Source organism: Herpailurus yagouaroundi, unplaced genomic scaffold (genome assembly GCF_014898765.1).
Source record: "Herpailurus yagouaroundi ecotype Mexico unplaced genomic scaffold, PumYag 197, whole genome shotgun sequence".
Lineage (NCBI taxonomy): Eukaryota > Metazoa > Chordata > Mammalia > Carnivora > Felidae > Herpailurus > Herpailurus yagouaroundi.
In genome coordinates this window covers 3,296,205-3,322,226 of record NW_024412428.1, presented here as the reverse complement: position 1 = coordinate 3,322,226, position 26,022 = coordinate 3,296,205, and the positions used below count along the sequence as shown (strand labels likewise).

General features: G+C 40.9%; 1 protein-coding gene across 3 annotated transcripts in view; it reads right to left on the bottom strand.

Annotated features, from left to right (window-relative positions):
• Window positions 1-287: 287 nt before the first annotated feature.
• The window catches only part of SGCG (sarcoglycan gamma), a 104,137-nt gene continuing 78,402 nt past the window's right edge, over window positions 288-26,022 (bottom strand). For 2 of the 3 annotated variants that reach the window (XM_040448019.1, XM_040448021.1), the window contains exons 6-8: window positions 19,285-19,357; window positions 3,772-3,895; window positions 288-1,062 (exon numbers count right to left, since the gene is read on the bottom strand). In XM_040448019.1, the coding sequence (XP_040303953.1) occupies window positions 889-1,062; window positions 3,772-3,895; window positions 19,285-19,357 (371 nt within the window). In that variant the 3' untranslated portion in view covers window positions 288-888. The remainder of the gene's footprint in view (window positions 1,063-3,771; window positions 3,896-19,284; window positions 19,358-26,022) is intronic. The other variant, XM_040448020.1, reaches the window with a different exon arrangement.

The window sequence follows — 26,022 nt, the reverse complement described above, 5'->3', positions numbered from 1 at the left end:
ATTTTTGAGACAGAGAGAGACAGAGCATGAACGGGGGAGGGGCAGAGAGAGAGGGAGACACAGAATCGGAAACAGGCTCCAGGCTCTGAGCTGTCAGCACAGAGCCCGACGCGGGGCTTGAACTCACGGACTGTGAGATCATGACCTGAGCCGAAGTCGGACGCCTAACCGACTGAGCCACCCAGGCGCCCCTGAACCTTTTTTTAATCACCAGGAACTTGGGGGAAAATGATACCTACCTCAGAATGCCGGAGAGAGGATTAGAGGACATAAAAGACAAACTGAAGTTTGTGAAAATGTAGGTTGATGTTTATTGCTTGTTGACTATGCATAAAGAAAACATGATCGATTTTGTAGAATTTATTCTCTTGACTACATGTTGACAATCAGATCCACCTAAGTCCCCTTAAAACCTGAAGATTTTCTCGTGAGACCTGACACGCTGTGCGTTAAAATGAGTGCGTGGGTTTCAGTGATACAATGGGACCACATTGAACTTTGGGGGCATTTAGACCAATGCTGTTTCCGTGGGGAATTAGATATTCACAACTGAACAGCCTAAGTTAATTCCACACAGCAATTCAATCTTTCACTGTAGATTATCTACAAGAAAGAAAAGGAAAAGTCGCAGCGGTTCTGATGAAAATAAGTGTCGCGGAACAAACATTTCCTTGTTTGCTGTTGCTAGACGTCTGTGTCTCATAAGTAGACACCATTCTGAGAGCGCATAGTTGCATCCTACTTCCGTTGGCACGTTTTTCCGTCCTCCGACTTCCCATCCACCATCTCGGTTTTATAGGATGTTAAGTTGCTTAGTGTGAAGGCCTGAGGTCGGTACCGTAAAGCTCACGGACACGAGGCAGGCGTTCGGTGGAAGATGCAGGTGGTTTAGAGGCAGACGTGACTGCTTCCGTGGCACGTCGTACCCGCGCCAGCCACGGACAGGTAAAGCTTCCCATCTGGACACACACAGATTTCATAGAGTTCTTGTGAGCTGCCGGCAGAGCCCTGAGTCCCCTGAACCAACTTGGGTAAACACACGGTTTCAGCGTCAAGCACGAGCTGTTTGGGAGAAAACAAGAGATGAAGTGGTCCAGTGGGATGAGCGGGACAGCATGAAACTCGAATCTCCAAATGCTCCAAACAGATTAGTTTTTTCTCCGCATAGAAAATGAAATGAGGCACGGGACTTAAGTCTTAGGTGATCATTATATGATCAGATTTTCTTTCTTTAAAAAAATTTTTAATGTTTATTTTTGAGAGAGAGAGAGAGAGAGAGAGACAAAGCACGAGCAGGGGAGGGGCGGAAAGAGAGGGAGACACAGAATCCGAAGCCAGCTCCAAGGCTCTGAGCCGTCAGCATGGAGCCTGACGTGGGGCTTGAACCCACAAACTGGGAGATCATGACCTGAGCCGAAGTCAGACGCTGAACCAACTGAGCCACCCAGGCGCCCCTAATATTTATTTTTTTTTGGGAGAGAGAGACAGAGAGAGAGAGAGAGAGAGAGAGAGAGAGAGAATCTGAAGCAGGCTCCAGGTTCTGAGCTGTCAGCACAGAGCCAGATGCGGGGCTCGAACTCACAAGCCATGAGATCATGACCTGAGCCAAAGTCGGATGCTTAACCCACTGAGCCAACCAGGCGTCCCTTCACAATTTTTACCTGTGAATGTTGGGATTTCTGTTGATTTTGTTTTCCTAGAAGAAGCAATTACATTCATCCAATTAGCCACCAACCATTTCCCTAGTTTCTAAAATATTTGAAACTGTGCTGCCTTCTCGTAGGTGTGGAAGAACAGGAGACACACAGATTAACGCCAGCTGAAAGTGAATAAAAGCTATTGGGGTTTTTGCTCCTATTCTAGTTGAAACTGAAATGTAAACAAATGGTCATTGGTTGAGGTTTGAAATTCTGGGAACAAAGAAAGAAGAACCCTCTCACCGAGTAGCCAAATCTCACCCACTCCAGGGCACTCGCTTGTTAGCAGGAATTAAGGTGTGTCGCAGGCAGGCCGAATGTTCTTCCTTGCAAACAAGGCTGGACTCTTCTTTATTTACATACTCTTATCTACAAACTCCAGTCTTATTTTTTTAACTTTAAAAAAATTTTAAGTTTATTTAATTTGAGAGAGAGAGAGAGAGAGAGAGGGTGGGGGGGGGGGGGAGGCCCATAAAGGGAGGGAGACAAGAATCGCAAGCAGTGCAGGCAATCACTGGCAGTGCAGGGCCCAGTGCTGGGCTCGAACTCATAACCGTGAGATCATGACCTGAGCTGAAACCAAGAGTCGGACGCTCAACCGACTGAGCCATCCGGGTGCCCTCATGGACTCCGATCATATATATATAAACTGATGCATGCAGTCTGTACTCTCTTTTGGGAAGTTGGCCACTCCTGTGTGAAGTAGTGGGTGGAACAGTATTAGAAGCAAAGCTTTGCCTTGTGGTCTGGGACACGGTCAGAGGAAAAGAAGGGAAATGTGTACTGTATTGTTTTTAAACGTGGAACCTACTCATGCTATTGTCCAGTGCTTTGGGTTCTGTCTGCTCTCCTTTCTTGTGGTTACTTGGTGATGTTTCTTTTCTAGTTATTTTTTTCCTGCTCTTCTAGCAAACCCTAGTCACTCAGTAGTCCGCATACCAGTTCCTTGCTCATCTTCGTTGGTCTTTACGGGAATATATCTCGTGGGAGGCCAGACATCTCCTCACTTGGAGCTAGCTCCCAGTAAGAAGGGATAGCAACCTCAATTATGAGTCAGGTTGTATGCAATTCTAAACATGACCTCATTGAAGGAAACAAGTGACATTATTTCAAAATTAAAATCGGTATGTATTTTGTCAAGGTCATACAGTTGAAGTACGTAGTCACGTTATGATGTGGTAATGAGGTTCCAGAATTCTTGACTTCTCATGTTTGCATCTATCTGCTCCTGACGCCATAACGTTTTAAGTTACAACTTGAAGGGGCTTCACCAGATGACTGTTCTATCCTCCTGGCAGGCTGCCGTTGGACAGGTCCTGTCCACACACATGGGCCACCTCTCATGGTCTACGTTTGCTACGACTGTCCCTTCCTGTTAGTATTAAATTGACATAATTTAAAAATGTTGTCACCCATATTATCACATTGGTATCGTCTGTGACTTAGTGAAGCAAGTATCATTTTCCCTACTTGACAAATGAGAAGACAGGTCCAGGTCCGGAGAGGCCTGTTAACTTCCCCGAACTCAAACAGGTAACCTGCGAACTGATCTGGTACTAGGACAATCAATATTGAGTAGCAAGCGCTCTACTGCTTTGTTATGAACTTTGGCTTGTGTCGGTGACGTTTTATCCCCGGACTTGAAGTTCCAGATGTCATCTTTCTTGTGGCTTTTAAAGCTCTTATTTTTCACATTTAACTTGCACGCAAACTTAATTTGGTGCGAGAAAGCATAGCGCTCTAGGCAATACGCGCTGGTGGCTGTCATTTATGGGGAGCTCCCAGTGACCGCCATATTGAGAGAAGCCGCATCCACAGGAAGTGGCTCGGAAAATCTGCAGTATTCTTTCCCAGATGAAAATAACAAGAGACTGGACAGCACAGATACCAGGCAAAGAATACTGTCTGGATCCAGTACAGAATAACTCTAACCGTTCTTGGCTCTTCTTGAAATGCACGATCGTCTCTTGCCTTCTTTTCGGTCGGTTTACAGACGGCCATAAATTTAACGATACCTTAATGGATGTGAGGATCACCAGGAAATACACAACAGGAGCTGGCGCACTGAACTCACCATTCCATCACTACTTTGGAAAACGATATCCATTTGAGAAAGGGCCTCGATTTTCCCAGCATGAGCTTTAATATGAACACCCTTTGGGGCATCCATGCTTAGACTCCGTGTGGGAGACTCTAATCTGAAATGAGGTAAAGAAACAAACAACACACAAACAAAACAAAACAAAAAAAACAGTATTAAAAATAATTCCCCAGGAATCCCTCACTGACTGAATGGCGTTGCATGAAAATATAACTAATAAAGTATAAAGCACCATCGTGTCATGCTTGAATCCCACTAGAGTGTATACGCCTTATTGACCAATCCAGAAATAATGTGTTAGTTTCAGTAAGGAAATTAACTTCCCATTAGTGAGAGTCTACGAAATCAGTATCCTCTAAAAACGGATAAAACATTAGACAGCCCTACCCCTACGTAGTAGTTTCAGATGGCAGGGTTAAGCACCCTGCATATTACACACCAAAAGAAAATGCTACTTGTGAAAACTCTGTAAAGCTTTCTTTTTAGTGGAAACTCACACTTGTTTGGGGGAAAAAGACAGATTTAAGGAAGGATAACATGTTCCTTTGCCACCTGTTCATAAAATAGAATGCATGTTTAGCCTTGAGGTTTTGTTTTTTGTTTTTGTTTTTGTTTTTGTTTTTGTTTTTTAAAGCTTAGGAGGGTTACAAATGCAAAGATTTCTTTTGGGAAAGAAATGAGCTGGTAGAGTTGATATACTGGCAGGATGGAGACTGGCCTAGGCTGGCTTTGTTTTTTGCAAAATCTATCAGAGTCTCCTTGGGACTAAGTCAAACATAGATACAGAGCCGGGAATATATGGATCAGAGAAATACCATTTGCCTCTGCCTGAAAAAACACTAAATTTCCACCAGATGGCACACCATGATCACTTGAAAGGTTCAACCCAAGGCAACGCCCGACCCAACCTAAGGCAACCCAACCCCTAAGTCTGGAAGGCTGATTTGACTGAAATGTTTAAAGATCAGTAAGAAGTGGAACAGGATACAGGGTACAGGTCTGTGATCCACCCACGGCAGGGTAAGATTAGGGTAGGCATGGGCAGGGGAGACAAAGGGAGCGGCTCCAGAGGACAGAAGTATCTAGATCGTTAATTAGCATTTGAACTGATTGAATATTTACCCCATAGACCTTTGACTCGGAGGAACTGTTACCTTCAACTGGCAAGTTTTTGTCTACCACTCTTTGTTACAGAAAACAAAGTTTCGTTTTTTTTTTTTTTAATTTTTTTTTTCAATGTTTATTTATTTTTGGGACAGAGAGAGACAGAGCATGAATGGGGGAGGGGCAGAGAGAGAGAGGGAGACACAGAATCGGAAACAGGCTCCAGGCTCTGAGCCATCAGCCCAGAGCCTGACGCGGGGCTCGAACTCACGGACCGCGAGATCGTGACCTGGCTGAAGTCGGACGCTTAACCGACTGCGCCACCCAGGCGCCCCTCGTTTTTTTTTTTTTTTATGTACATCTCAATATGAAAAATTTGATGTTACGCATTTTGAAATTTATATTTACATTGAGTACAAGAAAACATTTAAGAGATATGTATGGAATGTATTGGTCAAATTATGTTAAGCTTAGGTTATGGGCTAACAATTAGATATATCCAGATGATTTGGTCTGTGGATTGCCTGCCCATTTTGCCACTTTGCCATCTGCTAATTATCTACATTTTTCCTGCCTGCATTGATAGAAAGAAAGGGAGGGGGGATGGGGAACGAAAGGAAGGGAGAAAAGCATGGAAGCAACTTGCAGAGGTCTGGTCCCTTTCAGGCAAACCACTGGTGATCTTGAAGACCCTAGTGAAGGCAAGTGTGCTTCAAGATCAGTCATCAAACCACAAAATGACTCCACTAGTCAGGTCCATTAGTCAGGACCAATCACTAGTTCTTAGCCAGGTTATAATACGGTGTTTCTGGAATAGCAAATTTCTTCCCCTTTGCATCACTTCTGACCTTGAAGATGAAACGTATCAGTTCAGCACAAGTTAAGACACATTTTACCAAAAAAGGCTGTGATTAGACAGCTCTGAAGTACACATTTCCATGAACACGGTGACCAACAGTCAGATATAAAAGAACTTACTTTTTTCTCTTTTGTTATATTTTAGTTTGCCGGTTAGATATCGAGCCCTTTCTTCAAATATGAACATATAAATATTTACTCATGGCCGGGGGTGCCTGGGTGGCTGTCGGTTGAGTGTCCGGCTCTCGATTTCAGCTCAGGTCATAATCTCCTAGTTTGTGGGATCGAGCCCCGTGCTGGGCTTTGCACTGACAGCACAGAGCCTGCTTGGGATTCTCTCTCTCCCTCTCTCTCTGCCCCTCCCCCACCCTCTCAAATAACTATTCAAAAAACATATTTACTCGTGACTTACATGAGGAACAAAAAGTTTTGAACACTGCTCCAGAAATACACTAAATAAATAAGCTGTGTATGTAAATACACAAACATGCTCACACACAATTCGGGTTATAAAAATACATTTAATTAAGATAATGTGATTGTTAAAGCAGGTGAGTTTTAAGCTGTGTTCCTTTTTAAGTAAAGACACACAGAATTCAGTAACTTCCCAAACTTTGGCCCGTATTCATTTTTGAGTTTAGGGCATGTAACTGGCCAATCACATCTGATTATAATATTTCTTGCTCATGTCATGTTAGTACCATTCAAACAAAGGGGAAAAGTTATTGAAACATATGGATAATGTTTTGATTTCAAGCCCTTTCAGGCTCCCATTAAGCCCAAATTTTGCAAAGAGGGTGAGGGAGCAGGGAGCATAAACGCAAACTGACAAGAAAAGCTGGCCTTGAGGCAGCACTGGCCAAATCACGCAAGGGCTAGATCGTGTCCCCTGGCAGACCATGCCGACCGCTAGGCCCTGTTCACTGTGTTCGTCTTTAATCTAAACGTGGTGGGGGAAAATGCATTTAATTCATTTCACCCTTATTTATGAAGTCCCTATTATGTGCTGTTCTAGGTTTGTAGAAAAACAGGAGCAAACAAGGCAGACAAGCTTCCTGCCTTTAGGAGTCTAACATTCAAGCAGATGAAAGGCTGTAAGCAGAGGAACGACCCGATTCCAGCTGTGTTTTACAGACAAATCTATTAAGTCTGCTCAAGACAGATAAGCGGCTCAGAGCTCTCCTCTCAGTGCCCACTTACACATAAATGCTGGCTAAAATACAATGGGGAAACAAAATACATTAAAACACATACTAGGCATAAAAAACAACAAGCAAAGGGCGTTTTCATTGTGCCAGAAACACAAGAAACTCCTAGAGTGATGAGTGGGAGTTGAAATGCTGGAGCCCTGGAGGTACCGGGCAGACTAATGCCATGTGGACTGGTATTTTAAATCTCTACAAGGAAGGAGTTGTGGCCAACTACGGGAAGGGGGTAGGGGGGGCAGGACAGAGGTGTTTGGAAACGGGCTCTGGGCACACACATGGGAGGTGAAACGCAGCATGGTAACAATCCTAAAGCAGGCTGCTCGTAAGGGGATGTGAGCAGAGAGTCTTCAATCATGCATTAGTGTAGAACCCAAACGCACACACTATTCAGGCCTTGCAGGAGCCCAACCTGGGAAATACTTATAAACCCTGGCTTCAGAACAGTGCCCCCTGCAGGGCCCGGGCGGAAGTGAAAGTGAAACAGACATGAAAGGCAAATGGAAGGGTCTCCCCGACCCCTTCTCCCAGATGAAGAGCCAAAGGGCATGCATGCCCAGAATTGCCAAACCACATGGGCGAATCTCTCAACATGAGGAACTAGAGATAACAGATCAGTCAGATCAGTCAACTAACACGTAACTAAGTTCAGGGCATCCAAAGAGATAAATCAATGCTCATAGAACAAGACCAGAGTAGAAAAAGAAAGACTTAAAAACCAGGTAAGCAGGTGCGCCTGGGCGGCTTAGCTGGCTGGGCGAACGACTCTTGATTTTGGTTTTGTGTATGATCTCACGGTTTGTGAGATCGAGCCCCCAGTCAGGCTCCACGCTCCCAGCACGGAGCCTGCTTAGGATTCTCTGTCACTTCCTCTGCCTCTCTCTCGCTCACACACACAAAAATTAATAAGCGAAACTTAAAAAAAAAAATGAAAACCAAGGAAGTAGAAATCCATGAAGTAAAAAAATTGAAGTCTTCCGGCAGGCTAAATGGGAGGCGTGCCACATATGAAAAGAGAATAGGACGTTGTGAAGTGGCTTTGGTAATTCAGTGGAAAAACGAGAAATGTAAAATCTGAAATAGAAGTTTAATGTTTTTCAATGCATAAAATAAAGCACATAGACTTTCAAAGGGAACTAATGGCTTTTAAATACAAATGCAAAAATATCTTTCAATGGGTGATACAGCAATTTATGAGCTTGTTTAGTGATGTATTAAATAAGATCTGGTCGGAGGTCTTCCAACTAGTGTAATTTCAAAGCAGGGAAGAGTGTGTAACGTATTCCGTGATGCTAGCTGTAACCTTTACGTGATACTGAGGTACCTCTGGCTTCTACAGACGAAAAAGTCAGAGAAACTGCTGATACTACTGTGGTTTGTTGCCTCTCATTTATAGCTGAAGGAATGCAAAATGTGAATTGGAGGTCAGCGAAAATGAAGGATTTCTTTTTCACGTTCAAAATCATTAGCCCGCTAAATTCTATTCTTGGATACCCAGGGGATCCACAGACCACAAGTTAAGAACGCCTGTACTCTGGAGAATGAGAAGACAGAAATGACGAGGTCACGGTTAATCACTTTCCAGAATTCACAAATAACAAGAGTTCCTAACACTGAAGTGGCAACCTAATACCCAAGTATGAATTAAGACATACCCGGCACCCAGACACTTGGCGGTAGAACTGCAAAACTTTGAGATTCATGAGGAATATTCAGAATGAAAATTGCTCACCAAAGACCCAAAAGTAATGAATAATATCTCGAGAATGCTGATGAAAATTTACCATCGGCCTAAAAATCTATCCCAGCTTAACTATCATTCCACTATGAAGGGACTAGACATTTCAGGCCCAGAGGGAAAAGTTTACTCTCTATACAGTGCTTCTAGGAACTAAAACCAGAGGAAAAGAGTATTTTGCAAGCACCATCTAATGGTGGACATTAGGATAATCAACACACTGTGTGGGTAAAGCTGAATAGGTATTGCTTGAGAAACAGAAAACGGAGATATGAGTAAAAGCAAAGTGGGAACAAGATGGGAATAACTTAAATTTTTTTTTTTATAATTTGGGAAGAGAATGATAATCACTTAAACTTCATCAGGAAGTATTAATTTATCTCCATGCATGTAAAATATAAAGGGTAATCATTACAAGAATAAAAACAGAACCAGTAGAGGAAAATACCAGAGGGAAAATAAGGAAAAGCTTCTTGATCTAACCAAAGGTCAGTAAGAAGAAAAAATGAAATGAACAAGCACAGTAAATAAAACATAATACCACAGAAATATGTCAAGTATGTCAGTGGTAACAATCAATATAAATGGTTAATTCCCCTATTAAAAGTTAGGAACTTTACTGTAGGTAGGGGGTTAAATCTCAAATCCCGAAATTTGAGAAACTGAAACATAAGATATACCCCACACGAAAAACAAATCTGGTTGGATCAAAGACCTAAATCTGAAAAGCAAACGTGGTTGTGAAAGAATTCGTTCCCTTCCTAATGCCCAAACAGTGTTTTCCAATACACTCAAGTTCCTAAGGGTTTATTTTCACTATTCTGTTCCTGGATGAAACTTCTTTTTTTTTTTTTTAAGATTTTAATTTTTAAGTAATCTCTACACCCAATGTATAGCTGGAACCCCCACCTCCAAGGTGCAGAGTCATAGGCTTCACTGACCGAGCCAGCCAGGCAGACCCCCTCCTTTTTTTCTTTGTTTTTTCCTGTTATTGGATGAAACTTTCAATTCTTTAAACTGTTTCCACTTGTTGAGTTGACGAAATGTACTATGTTTTGTTTTGCTATTTTATGACTTTTTCTTTTTTCTTGGAATTTCTAGAATTAAGGAAAACGAGCCACACCATAAACTGCCAATCACCATGAGGCACAAATTACTTTCACTATTTAAGTAGACTTGGAATAGTAATCTGTGATAAATGAAAAATAAATACTTGGGATGAGGAATGTGATTATGCAAGCTGTGTGAGATCAATTCAATGCTTCATTTGTTAATCATGCATTTGTAGACACTGATTTTTTATCAGTGAGTTGTTTCAAAAAACACTGAAAGAGAAGGAATTAAAATATTCCCAAGATAACACTTTCAGACCATATGCAAATATATGTGAAAACCAAGAATACATTAATAATTATCTAGGCAAAAACAGTTGATCAAAATTGACCCTTATAAAGGTAAAGGTTTAAACAGACAAATTTCTCCAAGAAGAAGAATTGGGGGTGCCTGGGTGGCTCAGTCGGTTAAGCATTCGACTTTGGCTCAGGTAACTATCTCATGGTTCATGAGTTTGAACTCCACATCAGGCTCTGTGTTGACAGCTCAGAGCCTGGAACCTGCTTTAGATTCTGTGTCTCCCTCTCTCTCTGCCCCTACCCCGCTCGCACTCCCTCTCTGTCTCTCAAAAAATAAATACGTGTTAAAAATTAAAAAAAAAAATCAGTAAAAGAAGGACTGCACTATTTTTTAATGTTTATTTACTCTGACAGAGAGAGACAGAGAAGGAGTGAGGGAGGGGCACAGAGACGGAGACAAAGAATCGAAAGCAGGTTCCAGGATCTGAGCTGTCAGCACAGAGCCCGGCACAGGGCTCGAACCCACAAACTGTGAGATCATGACCTGAGCTGAAGCTGGAAGCTTTTTTTTCTTTTAATTTTTTTTTTTCAACGTTTATTTACTTTTGAGACAGAGAGAGACAGAGCATGAACGGGGGAGGGGCAGAGAGAGAGGGAGACACAGAATCAGAAACAGGATCCAGGCTCCGAGCCATCAGCCCAGAGCCCGACGCGGGGCTAGAACTCACGGACCGCGAGATCGTGACCTGGCTGAAGTCGGACGCTTAACCGACTGCGCCACCCAGGCGCCCCTCTTTTAATTTTTAATATTCATTTATTTTTGAGAGAGAGAGAGAGAGAGACAGACAGACAGAGCAGGAGCGAGGAAGGGGCAGAGAGAGAGGGAGACACAGAATCCGAAGCAGGCTGCAGGCTCTGAGCTGTCAGCACAGAGCCCGACACGGGACTCGAACTCACAACCGGTGACATGACCTGCGCTGAAGTCAGATGCTTACCTGACTGAGCCACCCAGGCGCCTCAAGAAGAATTGCACTCTTAAGGAATTATATTTAAAAAATTAATCAGGCCCATATGGATCCTGGGAGAATTCCACCAAAAACCTTCAGAGATCAGAGCATCCCAATTGTCAACAAATCATTCCAGAACACTGAAAATAAGGGAAATCTTCCCCATTCTTGAAAAGCATGGATAACATAGTTACCCAAACCTTACGAAAATAGCACACAAACAAGAAAGTTACAGACTGACATCACTAAAGGTAGATGAACGCGAAGGTTCTAGATAGAATACTGGCAGGTGGAATTGAACACCAATTTAAGAAAAGAATGTGCCGTGACCAAGTAGAATTGATTCCATGAATGCAAGATTGGTGTGGTATGAAAAACCCATGAACATGATGCACTGTATTAGTACATCTAAAGAACTCATAAACATGACCATCTCCACAAGGGCCAAAGAGTCTTTGACAAAGTCTAACGGCCATTCAACACAAAATAGAAAATGGTATTTATTTGCTTTATAAAACACGTATTCACATCGTCTTCATGGGGGAACACCGGGGGCATCTGCATTCAGACTGGGAAAAGGCAAGGATTACACTACGCCCACTTCTTTCTCACGTGGCGCTAACAGTGCTGGGACATGGGATGAGATATCAGAAACCGATCCGAGACACAGAGTTGGAAAAGAAGGCGCAATAGTATATTTATCTGCAGATGATAGGACAGCGTACCTGAAAACCCTAACGAGCCAACATAAAACTGACTCAAAGAATAAAAAGTTTGGTAAGGTTGTTTATATAAAATTATCACACGGCAATCAGTAGCTTTCATACCCACAGTGGTAACTTGTTAGGGGATATAATCGCGACAAAGGTGAGCTTAGGGGTAAACTTTTTAAAAGAAAATCTTTATTTCTGAGAGACTGAGAGAGAGGGAGAGAGAGAGTGAGCGAGCAGGGGAGGGGCAGAGAGAGGGAGACAGAGGGTCTCAAGCTGGCTTTGAGCTGACAGCAGAGAGCCAGATGTGGGGCTTGAACTCACGAACTGAGGTCATGACCCGAGCCGAAGTTGGATACTCAACTGAGCCACCCGGGTGCCGAGCTTAGCGGTAAACTTCCAAGAAACGTGAAAAACATACATAAGGAAAACTTCTAAGTATTCCTGAAAGGGCAAAAATGGATTTCAACAAATGGAAAGACATCCCATGTTTTTCGGGTAAATAATGACATAAAGATGTCAGTTTTCCCCGAGTTAATTTATGAATTTAAGATAATCCTAATAAAAGAATATGCTTTTCTTGAACTAGATAAGTTAATGCTCAAGTTCGGAAAAATAAGCAAGAACTGGAAGAGAAATGTTGAAAGCTACGAGGGTATGTGTGCATGTGTGTGACAGAGAGAGAGAGAAGAAGAGAGAGAGAGAGAGAGAGAGAGAGAGAGAGAGAGAGAGACTAGTCCTACCAGACATTAAACTATATTTTATAGGGGCACGTGCATGGCTCAGCTGGTTAAGCATCCAAGTCTTGGTTTCGGCTCAGGTCATGATCTCATGGTTTGCGGGTTCGAGCCCCATATCAGGCTCCGTGCTGCCCGTATGGATCCTACTTGGGATTCTCTCTCTCCTTCTCTCTGCTTCTCCCCATCTCAAAATAAATAAATAAACTCAATAAAATAAAATAAAATAAACTTTATACCCTATTTAACAAGGTTGGGACTAGGACCTGAACAGGAAGACTAGGGGAACAGAACAGAAAATACACAAACAGACGCACGTGCACAGGGAAATTTAATAGATGGTAAAGGTTTTATTTCAAATCCTAGCGACAAAGGTGGAATTTCTAATAGATAATCTAGTTGCTGGCTCCGGTGGCTGGATGACTGGAAAAGATAAAATTAGACCCACACTTCACACCTGATACCTGATACAGGAATAAACTCTAAAGGCATCAGGGATCTAAAATGTATCGTAATGTAAAAGGCAAAACCAGACAAGCAACATGCCTGACTTCCTCTTTCTGTAAGGAAAGTTTCAAATTATGTCTTAAAATCCAGATGTAATGAATGAAATTATAAATAAATTTGAGTGTATAAACATGAAAAATAGAATGTTAACAGGAAAAATGTTAATATTCAGAGTATTTTATATTATACTTTAATCCCTACAAATCCACTAAAATTTTGTTTTAATGTTTATTTTGAGAGAGAGAGAGAGAGAGAGAGAGAGAGAGAGAGACAGAGATGGAGCATGAGCAGGGGAGGGGCAGAGAGAGAGAGAGAGAGGGAGGGAGACATAGAATCCCAAGCAGGCTCCAGACTCTGAGCTGTCAGCACAAAGCCCGACGCGGGGCTCAAACCCATGAACTATGAGATCATGACCTGAGCCGAAGTTGGACGCTTAACTGACCGAGACAGCCAGGCGCCCCTCTACAAATCCATTTTAAAGAGTCATTAAAGAAGCAAAGGAGATGGAAGGCAGTTCCAGGAGAAGCAGCCTTAAATAAAAAGGGAACGATTTATAAGATCTGAAGAGAAGGCTGAGTATTTAAATAACAAAATAAAAATGTGAAAGATGCTGAACCACACTAGTCCCTAGGGAAATGAAAAGTAAAATAACACAAGATAACATGAAACAGATCATCAAGTCTGACAGTGCAAAATACAGGTAAAAAGGTGAGGAAAGACAGACCCTTACACTGCTCGCGGAGCAACAAATCGGATCAGGCACTTTGAGAGGCACACTGGCCAGGTTTGGCAAAGTTCCGTATGTTCACATCCCAAACCCACGCTTTGTAAAACTTGGCAGAATAGACAACTCAGAGCAGGGCTCTCCGTCCTAAAAGATATCTGAAAAACTACGTACCCGTTACACAGTTTTAAGTTAACGTTGTGTTTTTTGTAAGTTTAAGTATTTACAAAAGATAACCATTTCTGCATAGTATACACACCGTCATTTTGATATAACACTCATCACTTTACAGTGTATTTGATGGAAACTAAAAATCACGGAGATTCGATATCGACCTCCTTCGGGTTACAATTCAATATGCTAAGTTTTGTTTTTTGTTTTTTGTTTTTTGGTTTTTTTTTTGCTTAAATTGTCCAGCTGTGACTGGGAGTCCTTCGACTGGGAACTCGTTCATTTGGCTCCTGGGTCTTTTCGATGCACCCTCGCTGTTTTGATTTTTGAGCACAGCTTATTCACTGGCACTGCAAAATGTTCCAAATTCATCTTCTACATTCGCTGCCCCCGTGCTAGAATGAGCCATTTCTTCAAAGAATCCTGATTTCTTTTATTGCAGAATGAGATGAGGAACCAACTGCTGGGTGACACGGAATTTAATTACCTGATCTCTCACTTCTCGAATTTCTATTCTGTTATTCTTCAAATCTGCCATTTTCATACGACTGTGACATTGCCTAACCTTGTATTCAAAATTTTGTTCTCTTTGAGGGCACCTGGGTGGCTCAGTCGGTGTGGCATCCGACTTGGGCTCAGGTCATGATCTTGTGGTTTGTGAATTCCCCTGATGGGCTCTCCGCTCTCGGCACAGAGCCCCCTTCAGATCCTGTCTCCCTCTCTCTCTGACCTCCCCCGTCTGTTCTCTCAAAACTAAAAATAAACATTAAAAAAAATTTTTTTAAAGAATACATTTTTTTCTCTTTGAGCCTTTTTTTTAAAAAAATTTTTTTCAATGTTTATTTATTTTTGGGACAGAGAGAGACAGAGCATGAACGGGCGAGGGGCAGAGAGAGAGGGAGACACAGAATCGGAAACAGGCTCCAGGCTCCGAGCCATCAGCCCAGAGCCCGACGCGGGGCTCGAACTCACAGACCGCGAGATGGTGACCTCGCTGAAGTCGGACGCTTAACCGACTGCGCCACCCAGGCGCCCCTCTTTGAGCCTTTTATTCATATCTTTTAAAAATCTCTCACTTTGCTCTCTTAGAGTTTCAGGGGGTAACTTGTAGTGGCTGCTAATTCTATGTCTTTGCATTATTATTATTATTGTAGTAAATGCATCTTCAGCAATGACTGTCTGTCTTCCATAGGTGTTTTTATGTCATGGGTAATGGGATACTTTCTTCAAAGCAGTTGGACTTCAGTGCAGTTCTTAACATTAATTTTCCAGCTCTGAGATCTTATGAGGTAGTGTGGATATAATCCTCCTGTCTTGGCCAAGCAAAGGCCTGTAGTTCCTGATTTCTTTTGGGTCACCCAACCCAGGGCCCAAGTCGCAGCATCTTTAGACTACCAGGCAAATTTTCTACAGTAACTTCTCTGGGAGACCAGGGTGTACAGGGCGTCTCAGCCTGAGCATTTCACACACACTAGGCTGTGGCTTGGCATCCTGTCCCATAATACATTAAGGTCCCGGCCCCCCATCTCTATGGGATCCTGATTCTCTAGCAGTACATTAGCTCAGCTCTGACAATGAATTTCCTCTTTGTTACTGAGACCTAAGGATGAGCTTGTCTCGCTTTCTAGCTGAACAATGTTTATAAGTCTACGATATATATTTATAAGTATTTATTTCCTTCCTCCCTCTCCCCTTCCTTGCCTTCCTATTTATTTATTTATTTATTTATTTATTTATTTATTTATTTATTTAGAAGTAAACTCGTATTTACAAGTGTTTGAAACAGGAGCAAATGTTTCTGCGTCCTCTCCTTTTACTTTACCTAATGAAGACACACCTGTATTACTGGCCAGGTGCTAGGCATTGTTTCCGGCAATTTACAAATAGTCACTTAGTCAATTGCCATCACATCCCTATTGGGTTGCAGAGTTTACCCTGTGATGTTAATGTTTCCCCATTCCTTAAATTTCAGTTCAAATGCTTCCTTCCCTGTGACGTCATCTCAGATAACCCCGGGAAGATTTTGAGCTTTTTCTCCTATGCCCTCACTATATTTTGGACTTTCATCAGAGCAAGGAACTATACTGTTCTAACTTGTTTGCCTATTTCACTTCCCAACAGACTTTAAAATCATGAAGAGCAGGATCCATGCCTTTTATCAGTGCAGAACTAGCATCTACCATGGCACAAAAACACGTCTGGTACATTTTTGCTCAATTTTTAAAAAAAAAAACAATGAATTCTGGGGCGCCTGGGTGGCTTGGTCGGTTAAGCGTCCGACTTCAGCTCAGGTCATGATCTCACGGTCTGTGAGTTTGAGCCCCGCGTCGGGCTCTGTGCTGACAGCTCAGAGCCTGGAGACTGTTTCGGATTCTGTATCTCCCTCTCTCTCTGCCCCTCCCCTGTTCATGCTCTGTCTCTCTCTGTCTCAAAAATAAATAAACGTTAAAAAAAATTAAAAAAAAACAATGAATTACATCACATGAATGAACAGCAAGTCAAAATGAAGGCAGCATGTCAGAGTTCATATTGTCCTTGTGACTGATTTTGCTATAAGAAATGCAAATCTAGTTAAAAAAATTTTTTTTTCAACGTTTTTGTATTTATTTTTGGGACAGAGAGAGACAGAGCATGAACGGGGGAGGGGCAGAGAGAGAGGGAGACACAGAATCGGAAACAGGCTCCAGGCTCTGAGCCATCAGCCCAGAGCCTGACGCGGGGCTCGAACCCACGGACCGCGAGATTGTGATCTGGCTGAAGTCGGACGCTTAACCGACTGCGCCACCCAGGCACCCCGCAAATCTAGTTTAAATACAAATTAATTATCTTTTTTCTTAAATAGTAATTGTCACCCTTCTATGACTATCATTTGAGCAAATATCAAAATTTAAATTTGTGATATTTACACATGTATATTTCAGAGATATATTTGCAAATGCATTATGATCACAACCCTACAAAATCCACATTCTTGCCTTTCAGGATATTCTAGAATCATTTTCACTGTACTTGGGCCAAGAATAGTAATGGTACTGGACTCAGAAAGAAAAAGTGGGAGAAGGTTTATAGTAAGGATTTACAGAAGAAAATATGACTATCATATAATCGATTAGTGGAGTCTGGCTGTAAATCAAAGGATAAACCACTCAGGGGTCCACTTAGCTGGTGGAGACAATATAGTCAATGCACGTGGGCTTTGGGGTCAGAGCTGAATTTGGATGATCTTTTGGACACTCTTTAATCTTTGCTTAGAACACGCTACTGTCTTGATCTCAGTCTTTCTGTTTTATAAAATGGGGATGAAGCTGATAATTTTTAGGGTCGAGTTGATGATTAAATGAGATAAACTTTGAGACAGCATGGAGCACAGATGCGTGACATTCAGGACATGTTAGCTGATACCTTCTAGCTCCACCCCATTCCTCCAGGAATTCTTACAAGTTCGTTATTTCCTCAATTTGGTTATAATGCCTGGGTTATGTGACGTCCCGCAGTATGTCATGTTTCAGAAAGCAAGAGGATACTTGTCTGCCATTTCTTTTTTAGCAAGGGTCTGCTGTAGGACAGGCAGACTTATATCCTGATGGACAAGATAGGATGAATGGTTTAATTTCAAGCTCTCTATCTTTTAAAACCGTGACATTTAGTTCAAAAAGGAGTTTGGTATCTCTACAGTTCGTATGATTTTATAATTTCAAAATGGTTTTAATGGGATTATGTTTTAAAGATATTGCATCACTTTTGTATCCTAGAAAAGTAAAATGTTCTTCTTTCCTAACTATAATCATTCTGTAATATTGATCTTATGACCCTTTATCAAAATGAATGAAATTGTTCTCTAACGTAATTAGAGTCACAATTTATTTTCATGCTGCAAATGTTCTCTAAGTGGGTAAGATAAATTAAACTCTCACTTGCTTTTGACTAATATTTAATTAGGCATTAAAGATAAGAGAAATGCTTAATTTCCTTTTATTCCATTTAGTGTGATTATTCACTTGGTATAATACTGATAATAAAAATGATTATGTGTCTTCAACTTCCAGTTTACAAAATACTCTTAACCTAACAGCTTATTAAATCTTTCCCAGAATCCTTTGAGATATGTATTACTACCAGCATTTTATAAATGAGAAAAAATAGTTTCCAAAGTTTAGTTTGGCCAAGGTCACAAGGCTTCTCAGTGTAAAGCCAGGACTGTACTTTATTTCTTCTATGATACATAATATATTAGGATGTTAATTGTTCTGCCTTTATTTCAAGTTCAAATGATTTTGCTATAAGAAATGCAAATCTAGTTTAAATACAAATTAATTACCTTTTTACTTAAATAGTAATTGTCACCCTTCTATGACTATCATTTGAGCAAATATCAAAATTTAAATTTGTGATATTTACACGTGTGTATTTCACAGATATATTTGAATATAATTTTGAGCGATGCCTTAGACTTTAGACATTTGTTTTAAAAAATAGTATTTGGGGGTGCCTGGGTGGCTTAGTAGGTTAAACATCTGAATCTTGACCTCGGCTCAGGTCATGATCTCCTGTTCATGAGTCAAGCCCCGCATTGGGCTCTACGCTGGCATCATGGAGCCTGCTTGGGATTTTGTCTTTTCCTCTCTCTGCCCCTCCCCTGCTCGTGTGCGCACGCTCTCTCTCTCTCAAAATAAATAAACTTTAAAAATAACTCAATAAAAAAAGTGCTTTGATTTTTTATAAAATACAAATATAATATTGGAATAAATGTCATCGGTAGTGCAGTGATAAAGTGAAATGCACATAGGCACACGGAGACCCTGTATGAAGAATCCCTTTGCATCTGGAACTGGGTGACTGTATATCTTCTGACATTAGGTAAAGATACACATTGTTGAGGACGTTATCCTAAGTGAAAGGGCCGGTCACAAAGTACAAATACTGTATGATTCCACTTGCATGAGGTGCCTAGAGGCATAAAATTCATGGAGACAGAAAGCGGGATGGTGGTTTCCAGGGTTGGTGGCGGGTGAGAATAGGGAGGAGTTTACCCGCCACAGAGTATCAGTTTCGCGAAATGAAAAGAATTCTGGAGATGGGTGGTGGTGATGGTGGTACAACAGTGCGAATGTACTTAATACTTTCGAACCGCACACTTAAAAGTGGTTAAGGTGGTAAGTTTTCTGTTGGGGGCGGATTAAGCATAGGGAATCTGTAGCACTTTTTAGTGTCCTTGGATTTTAGTAAGTTGCCACTAGCTGGTAAGTGGAACATGATGAGAATAAAGACGGTGAACGGAATAAGGCAGATGCTGGTAATAACGGCTAAAATATTATTCCAGCATATATCCAGGTGCCTTCCATACAAGAGTTTAAATGTGAACAGAATTCTTACCTCAGGTCCTGAAATGGGTCGGCTCTGACGAGTGGGGTCTCCACTGAATGTTCAAAAAGGGCGCCTTCAGGCCCTAAACAAAACCAGAGATGCAACTTTGTACAGAAGTCAGATAAACAGCATCAAGGAAATGAAACATTTAGTTTATACACTAAAGCACAAGAGGACTTTGACTTTGTTGCTGAATGTGTGCAGATGGAAGCAAGAAACTGCAACTAATATACAGGAACTAATGTATAGACCAATGTATAGACCAGTGAGCTGAAATTATTCTCAGAGGGCACTCTTTTACAAGGAACTACAACTCGGCAATTAGTCTTTAAGGGTATAACAATTACTTTCTAATATAACCACTTAGTCATATTACAATGATGTGTGGTTATTGTAATGGACATAAGTACAAGGCAGGCATAAAGCCTATCAACTGATATGTATTATCTTTAATTTCTGCATCATTGAAATTGTCGATGCACAAATTATATGACCTTACTTCTGTTATTACTATTTGGCCTCAAAGTAATATTCCTCAGGACCTATTTGCACACATTACACTAGATGTTTTGTAAATGGTTTCGTAAAGTAACTCTCAGTAAATCTCTGTTAATTTTCAGTGTAACTATGTTTCCCTTATATATGCATTCATATGAAGTATTCCCAACCAAGATGATATAAAAATATATCATTGGTGTAACATCTGTTTCTTGTGGAAAATAGGACATATTATTTAGGGTCATATAATCTAATTTAAACTGGGAAAAAAAGCTCCACTATAAAATATCATTATATAAACAATGCATTTAAATAACTCTGTAGAGTATGATCCTGTGTAACCATTTGTGTAAGGGAAGCAGAGTAATTTAAAAAGCCTAGTCTTGGGGCGCCTGGGTGGCTCAGTCGGTTGGGCGTCCGACTTCGGCTCAGGTCTTGATCTCGCGGTCCGTGAGTTCGAGCCCCACGTCGGGCTCTGTGCCGACAGCTCAGAGCCTGGAGCCTGTTTCAGATTCTGTGTCTCCCTCACTCTCTGACCTTCCCCCATTCATGCTCTGTCTCTCTCTGTCTCAAAAATGCATAAACGTTAAAAAAAATTTTTATAAAAAAAAGCCTAGTCTTACAACGCTAACTTTTTTTTTTTTTAAAGAATGTATCACTAAGATTAGATGTAGTAAATGGTCTGGTCATTTCCACTAGAAAATGTCAATAGTTTGGATGACTCCATCTTTCTCTCCTGGAACACAGAATAATTTATGGTGAATGGATACTCATATGAAGACCTGTAGTAAGACTGTGATATAAGAGGAGTTGGAATGGTGGTGAAGAGTTCACAGAACCCACACTCTAGAGTTCATGGACATAACCCAACACTGAAGGGGAAATTGCTCTAGGCTGCCTCATCCTTCCCTACCCGTGGCAGGTTCCTTCGGTTCAGAAATACAGACGTATTTCAGTAAGAATACTACTGCCCAAACAGTGGATGATATATGCCTAGACACCAGTTAGGTTTTTATGTCTACCCTGATAACTATTTATTAAGATTGATTCCACATGAGCACTGAGTATTTATGGACTGAAATGAGCTTTACAAGTGGTGCAAAAACAAGAAAGATTTCCACTGGCTTCATAGCCAGACTCCCACATGGTGTCTCTCTACTGCCTCCGGTCCATTCTATCCTGCCACCAGTGCGAACGGCCTTTTGCCTTAATACTCCAAAGAAAATGCTTGGTAAGAGAATAATGACCTCCATGATGACATATTCAATGACAGTTTCCATCCTCATCTTTCCTCGACCCAAATTCTGGGAACACAGTCTCTCTTGGCATCGAGAAAATGGCTCCTGTGATGTTTCTCCCACCACACTCTGCCTTTTCACACTGTCCTTTGCTGGCTACCCTTCCTCTATCTGGCAGGCCCCGATGTTGGTATCTCTCAGAACTCACTTGGCCGATGATACCCTCATTTCTATCTCTGGTCAAGACTTGAACTCTGAGCATTAAATAGCTCACATATCCAAGAGCTGACTTGGCATATCCATTTGGCTCTTTCAGACATATCATACATTTATGCATCTAAAACATTAATTGTCTAGTCTTTGTTTTGAAACTGTATTTTCCTCCTCAGTCTTCTCCAGTATCTAGAGAATAATGCCATCATCCAGAAACAAATATAATCTTTTGATCTTTGGTTCCCTCTCTTAATATCTGCCACCCGTTTGATCTATTGGCACATCTTTGTATGTCAGTTCTTAATTTGGAGTCATTACTGTCCTTCAGTGGCCAATCCTGCCACCTAGCCAGGTCACCAGCATCTACTGCCTGTACAGTTGACATGCTCCTAAATGGTCTTACTGTTTCCTCTCTTTCCTCCAAATGATCTATTTTCCCTCGTAATAGGTTATATTGATCTTAAAATGTATAGATCAAAAAGCACCGTTTGAAACAATTCAATGTCTTTCCACTGCATTAAAAACAAATCCGAAGTCCTTATAATGGCCAACAAGTACTTGCATGAACTGTTTTCTCTCTATCTCGCCTTACACCAGGCTTGTTTCAGACTGAAATTCCATATGATTAAAATATAAAAATCATGAAATAATATCACACAGATATGCCCAAATAGAACAGTTATCCAAACAAATGTTGACTAAAATATAAAAATCATGAAATAATATCACACAGATACACCCAAATAGAACAGTTATCCAAACAAATGTTGATTAAAATATAAAAATCATGAAATAATATCACACAGATAAGCCCAAATAGAACAGTTATCAAAACAAATGTAAATGTTTTATTTTTTTAATATTTAATGTTATTTATTATTAAGAGACAGAGTATGAGCGAGGAGGGGCAGAGAGAAAGGGAGACACAGAATCTGAAGCAGGCTCCAGGCTCCGAGCTGTCAGCACAGAGTCTGACATGGGGCTCGAACTCACAAACCGCGAGATCATGACCTGAGCCGAAGTTGGACGCCCAACTGACTGAGCCATGCAGGTGCCACAAAATGTAAATGTTTAAAACTCCTCATTAAAGACCAAAGTCTAGGGTCTTCTGGGTGGCTCAGTTGGTTGAGTGTCCAACTCTTGATTTTGGCTGAGTTTTTGATCCCAGGGTCATGACTGAGCCCTGAGTTGGGCTCTGCACTGAGCATGAAGCCTGCTTGGGATTCTCTTTCTCTGTCCCTCTGCCCCCTCCCCTGCTTAGGTGCTCGCTCTCTCTCTCTAAAGCAAAAATAAAAACAAATAACCCGCCCCCCCCCCCCCCCCAAAAAAAAAACACAAGGTCTATTTGAATGGGTTAAAAAAATAAATTTCAGCTAAATGCCACTTTCAAGAGAAACGTAAGTCATTTAATATGAGGATTTAGGTTGGAAGGGTAATTTAAAGAGGTCATCAACTTCCTACAGTTTAGAGAAGTCATTGCACAGGGAAGTGATGTTTAGCACTGATGGAATCATTCTGTGATTAAAAGGGGAATATCAACACATCTAAGAGAAGCAAAGCGGGAGCAGAAATTATTGGACCACTGAATTAATCAACCTGCAGACTTCTCATGTAAGATAATACATGTCCTTATCACTTAACCCAGCTTTAATTGGGTCTTTTGTTCTTTTCAGCTGAAAGATCGTCAACTGATGGGCCAGGTTATCCGATGTCCACAGAGCTTCATTACCAAGTGTTTGGAGATCTTTGGTTATGTTCTTAAAGGATATGGTGATCTATTAGCATCTTGTAGATAATCTGTCTTCATGTCTTTTTAAGGGACCTGGACTTATCACCTTTGTTTACGTCCACTTTTTCGGTTGTTGAAATCTTATTCTCCAGATCCTCAGTGGCTTTGTGAGTGACTGCAGTGTTTCTCCACCATCACTTCTGACTTCATGTAATCCTGCTTAGCCACAACAGGTGCAAAGAAACTGAACTGGCTTATCACTGAATCTTGCTGTCCTCAAGGGAAATTGGATACCATTATAGGACCCTGTTTTTCTTACTAAATGTTGGGGAATGGGCCCAGCCAAGCAGATCACTGCCAAGGAATCAAAGTAGATTTTTTGCCAGAAGTCAGTTCTGGCAATAGCCTAATAAAACATTTTTTTGAGATGAACTTTTGATGCTGCTCCAGTAATATGTTCTATAACTGGGTTAACAAAAGGGCATGCTAACTTTGGTCACTTGGTGACCAATTCTATTTTTAGGGGGAAAAAATAAGACTGTTTAAAGGCCGTGATCAATTTCAAACCGAGTTCATGAAATTATTTAATCTCCTCCATAAATCTGATTTAAAAACAATTCTTCAGTTCCCCAGCTGACTATAGCCTAAATGGAAATTGCTTAACACAGAACATTGTGTAAATGTAATGGTAAAACATCTTAATTTGATACATTTATATATTGTAAGATGACTGTCATTGTAGTGATAATTAGCATCTCTATCATGTTACCTAGTCGTCCTTTCTTTTTAGTGACTGTGATAACCAAGTTCTAGTCTCTTAGCAGTTTCGATGATTAAACACAATAATGTTTTCTATGCTCATTCCAGTCTGCATGAGACTCTGGGGTTTATTTACTACTTGTTGCAAGTTGGTACACTTACACAACATCTGTCCTCTCCCCCAACCCCTGGCAACTATGGTTTTATTCTTGGTTTTTATGAGTTTTGCTTTTTTTTTAGACTCCAAATAGGACATCAGACAGTTGTTTTCCTCTGTCTTATCTCACTTAGCATAATGTGTTCAAGGTCTGTGTTGTTGCAAACGGCAGGATGTCCTTTCTCATGACTGAATAATACCCTATCGTATGTATACGCCGCATCCTCTTTATCCATTCATCTGTCGATGGGCACTTAAGTTGTTTTGTATCTTGGCTACTGTGAATACTGCTGCAGTAAATATGGGAGTGCCTTCATGTCTTCAATGTCCTCCTTTCATTTCCTTAGGGTGTATACCCAGAAGTAGGATTGCTGCATCATATAGATACATGTTGAGTTTTTTGAGGACCCTCCATACTGTTTTCGACAGTGGTTGAGACAATTTCCATTCCCACCCACAGCGTACTCCCTTTTCTCCACATCCTCACCGATACGTGTTATCTCTTATTTTCTTGATGAGAGCCATTCTAACAGGTATGACGTGATATTGCATTGTGGTTTTGATTTGCATTTCCCGGATGAGTATTTACGTTGAACATTTTTTCACGTACCTGTCAGACATTTGAATGTCTTCTTGGAAAAATGTCTATCGAGTTTCTTTGCCCATTTTAAAATCTTTTTTTGTTTGTTTTTGAGTTGTGTGAGTTTTTTTGTTGTTCTTGCTCTTATTGATTTGTAGGAGTTATGCACTTGAACATTTTATCGTTGAGTTCTTATATATTTCAGATATGAACCCCTCCTCCGATATACGGTTTGCAAAAATTTCTCCCATTCTGTATGTTGGCTTTTCATTTTGTTGATATTTTATTTTGCTGTGCAGAAGCTTTCAGCTTTGTACGGTCCCTCCTGTTGAGTTTTTCTTTTGTCTGTTTGTGCTTTTGGTGTCACATCCAAACAATCTTTGCCAAGACCAATGTCGAGGAGCATCTTCTCTAAGTTTTCTCCAAGGAGGTTTAGGGCACCACGTCTGATGTTCAAGTCTTGGATCCATTTTGAGTTAGATTTTGTGAGCGGTGTAAGACAGAGATCAAATTCATTGTTTTGTACATGTTTATCCAGTTTTCCCAACACCATTTGTTGAGGGGACTATCCTTTCCCCATTGGGTGTTCTTGGCTCCCTTGCTGAATATTAATTGAGGGCATATGTGGGGGGTTAATCCTGGGCTCTCAATCTATTCCATTGGTCTATAGGTCTATTTTTATGACAGTACCATACTGTTTTTATTACTATAGCTTTGTAGTACAGTTTTTAATCAGGAAATGTGATACCTCTAGTCCCTCTGGGGGGCCCCCCCCTTCAGGATTGCTTTGGCTATTAGGGGTCTTTTGTGGTTCCAAGTTTTAGGATTGTTTTTTTGTATTTCTGTGAAGAATGCCATTGGCATATTGGTGGGCATGCTGTTGAATCTACAGATGGATTTGGATAGTATAGACTTCTCCACATTACTGATTCTTTTGATTCATGAATATGGGACGTCTTTCCATTGGTTTGTGTCTTCTTCAGTCTTCAACAAAGTCTTGTAACTTGCATTGTACAGATCATTTACTTCCTTGGCTAAATTTATTCATAACAAAATATTTTATTGTTTTTGATGCTACTGTGAATGGGATGGTTTTCTCTACGTCTTTTTCAGATGTTTCATCGTCAGTGTATAGAAATGCAACTGATTTCTGTATGTTGATTTTACATCTTTAAACTTTACTGAAATTGCTGCTTAGTTCCAGCAGCTTTTTTGGTTGAATCCTTAGAAGATTTTCTACATAAAAAGTCATATCTTCTGCAAATGGAATCTGCTTAAGAATTAAAGAGGTTTCATTTTATTCTTGGAGTTCTGAAGACAAAGGTAATGGAAAGAAACCATTTCTTTACGCAAGAGTCAAGATCAGGATTTAGCACCAGTCAGATATTTGGAGTGTACTACGTTAAATAAAGAACCACTTGATCTCTCCTCTGTAATCCTATGCTTTGGGCAGCCATGCAAGAGACCAGGAGAGAGAAAAGTGAAGCAAAGCATTTAATTTTCTTTCCCAGTCCCCAGAGTGAAATTGGCTCTGTCTCTCCTATCAGCCCTCTTTCCTTGGCTCTCAGCCGCT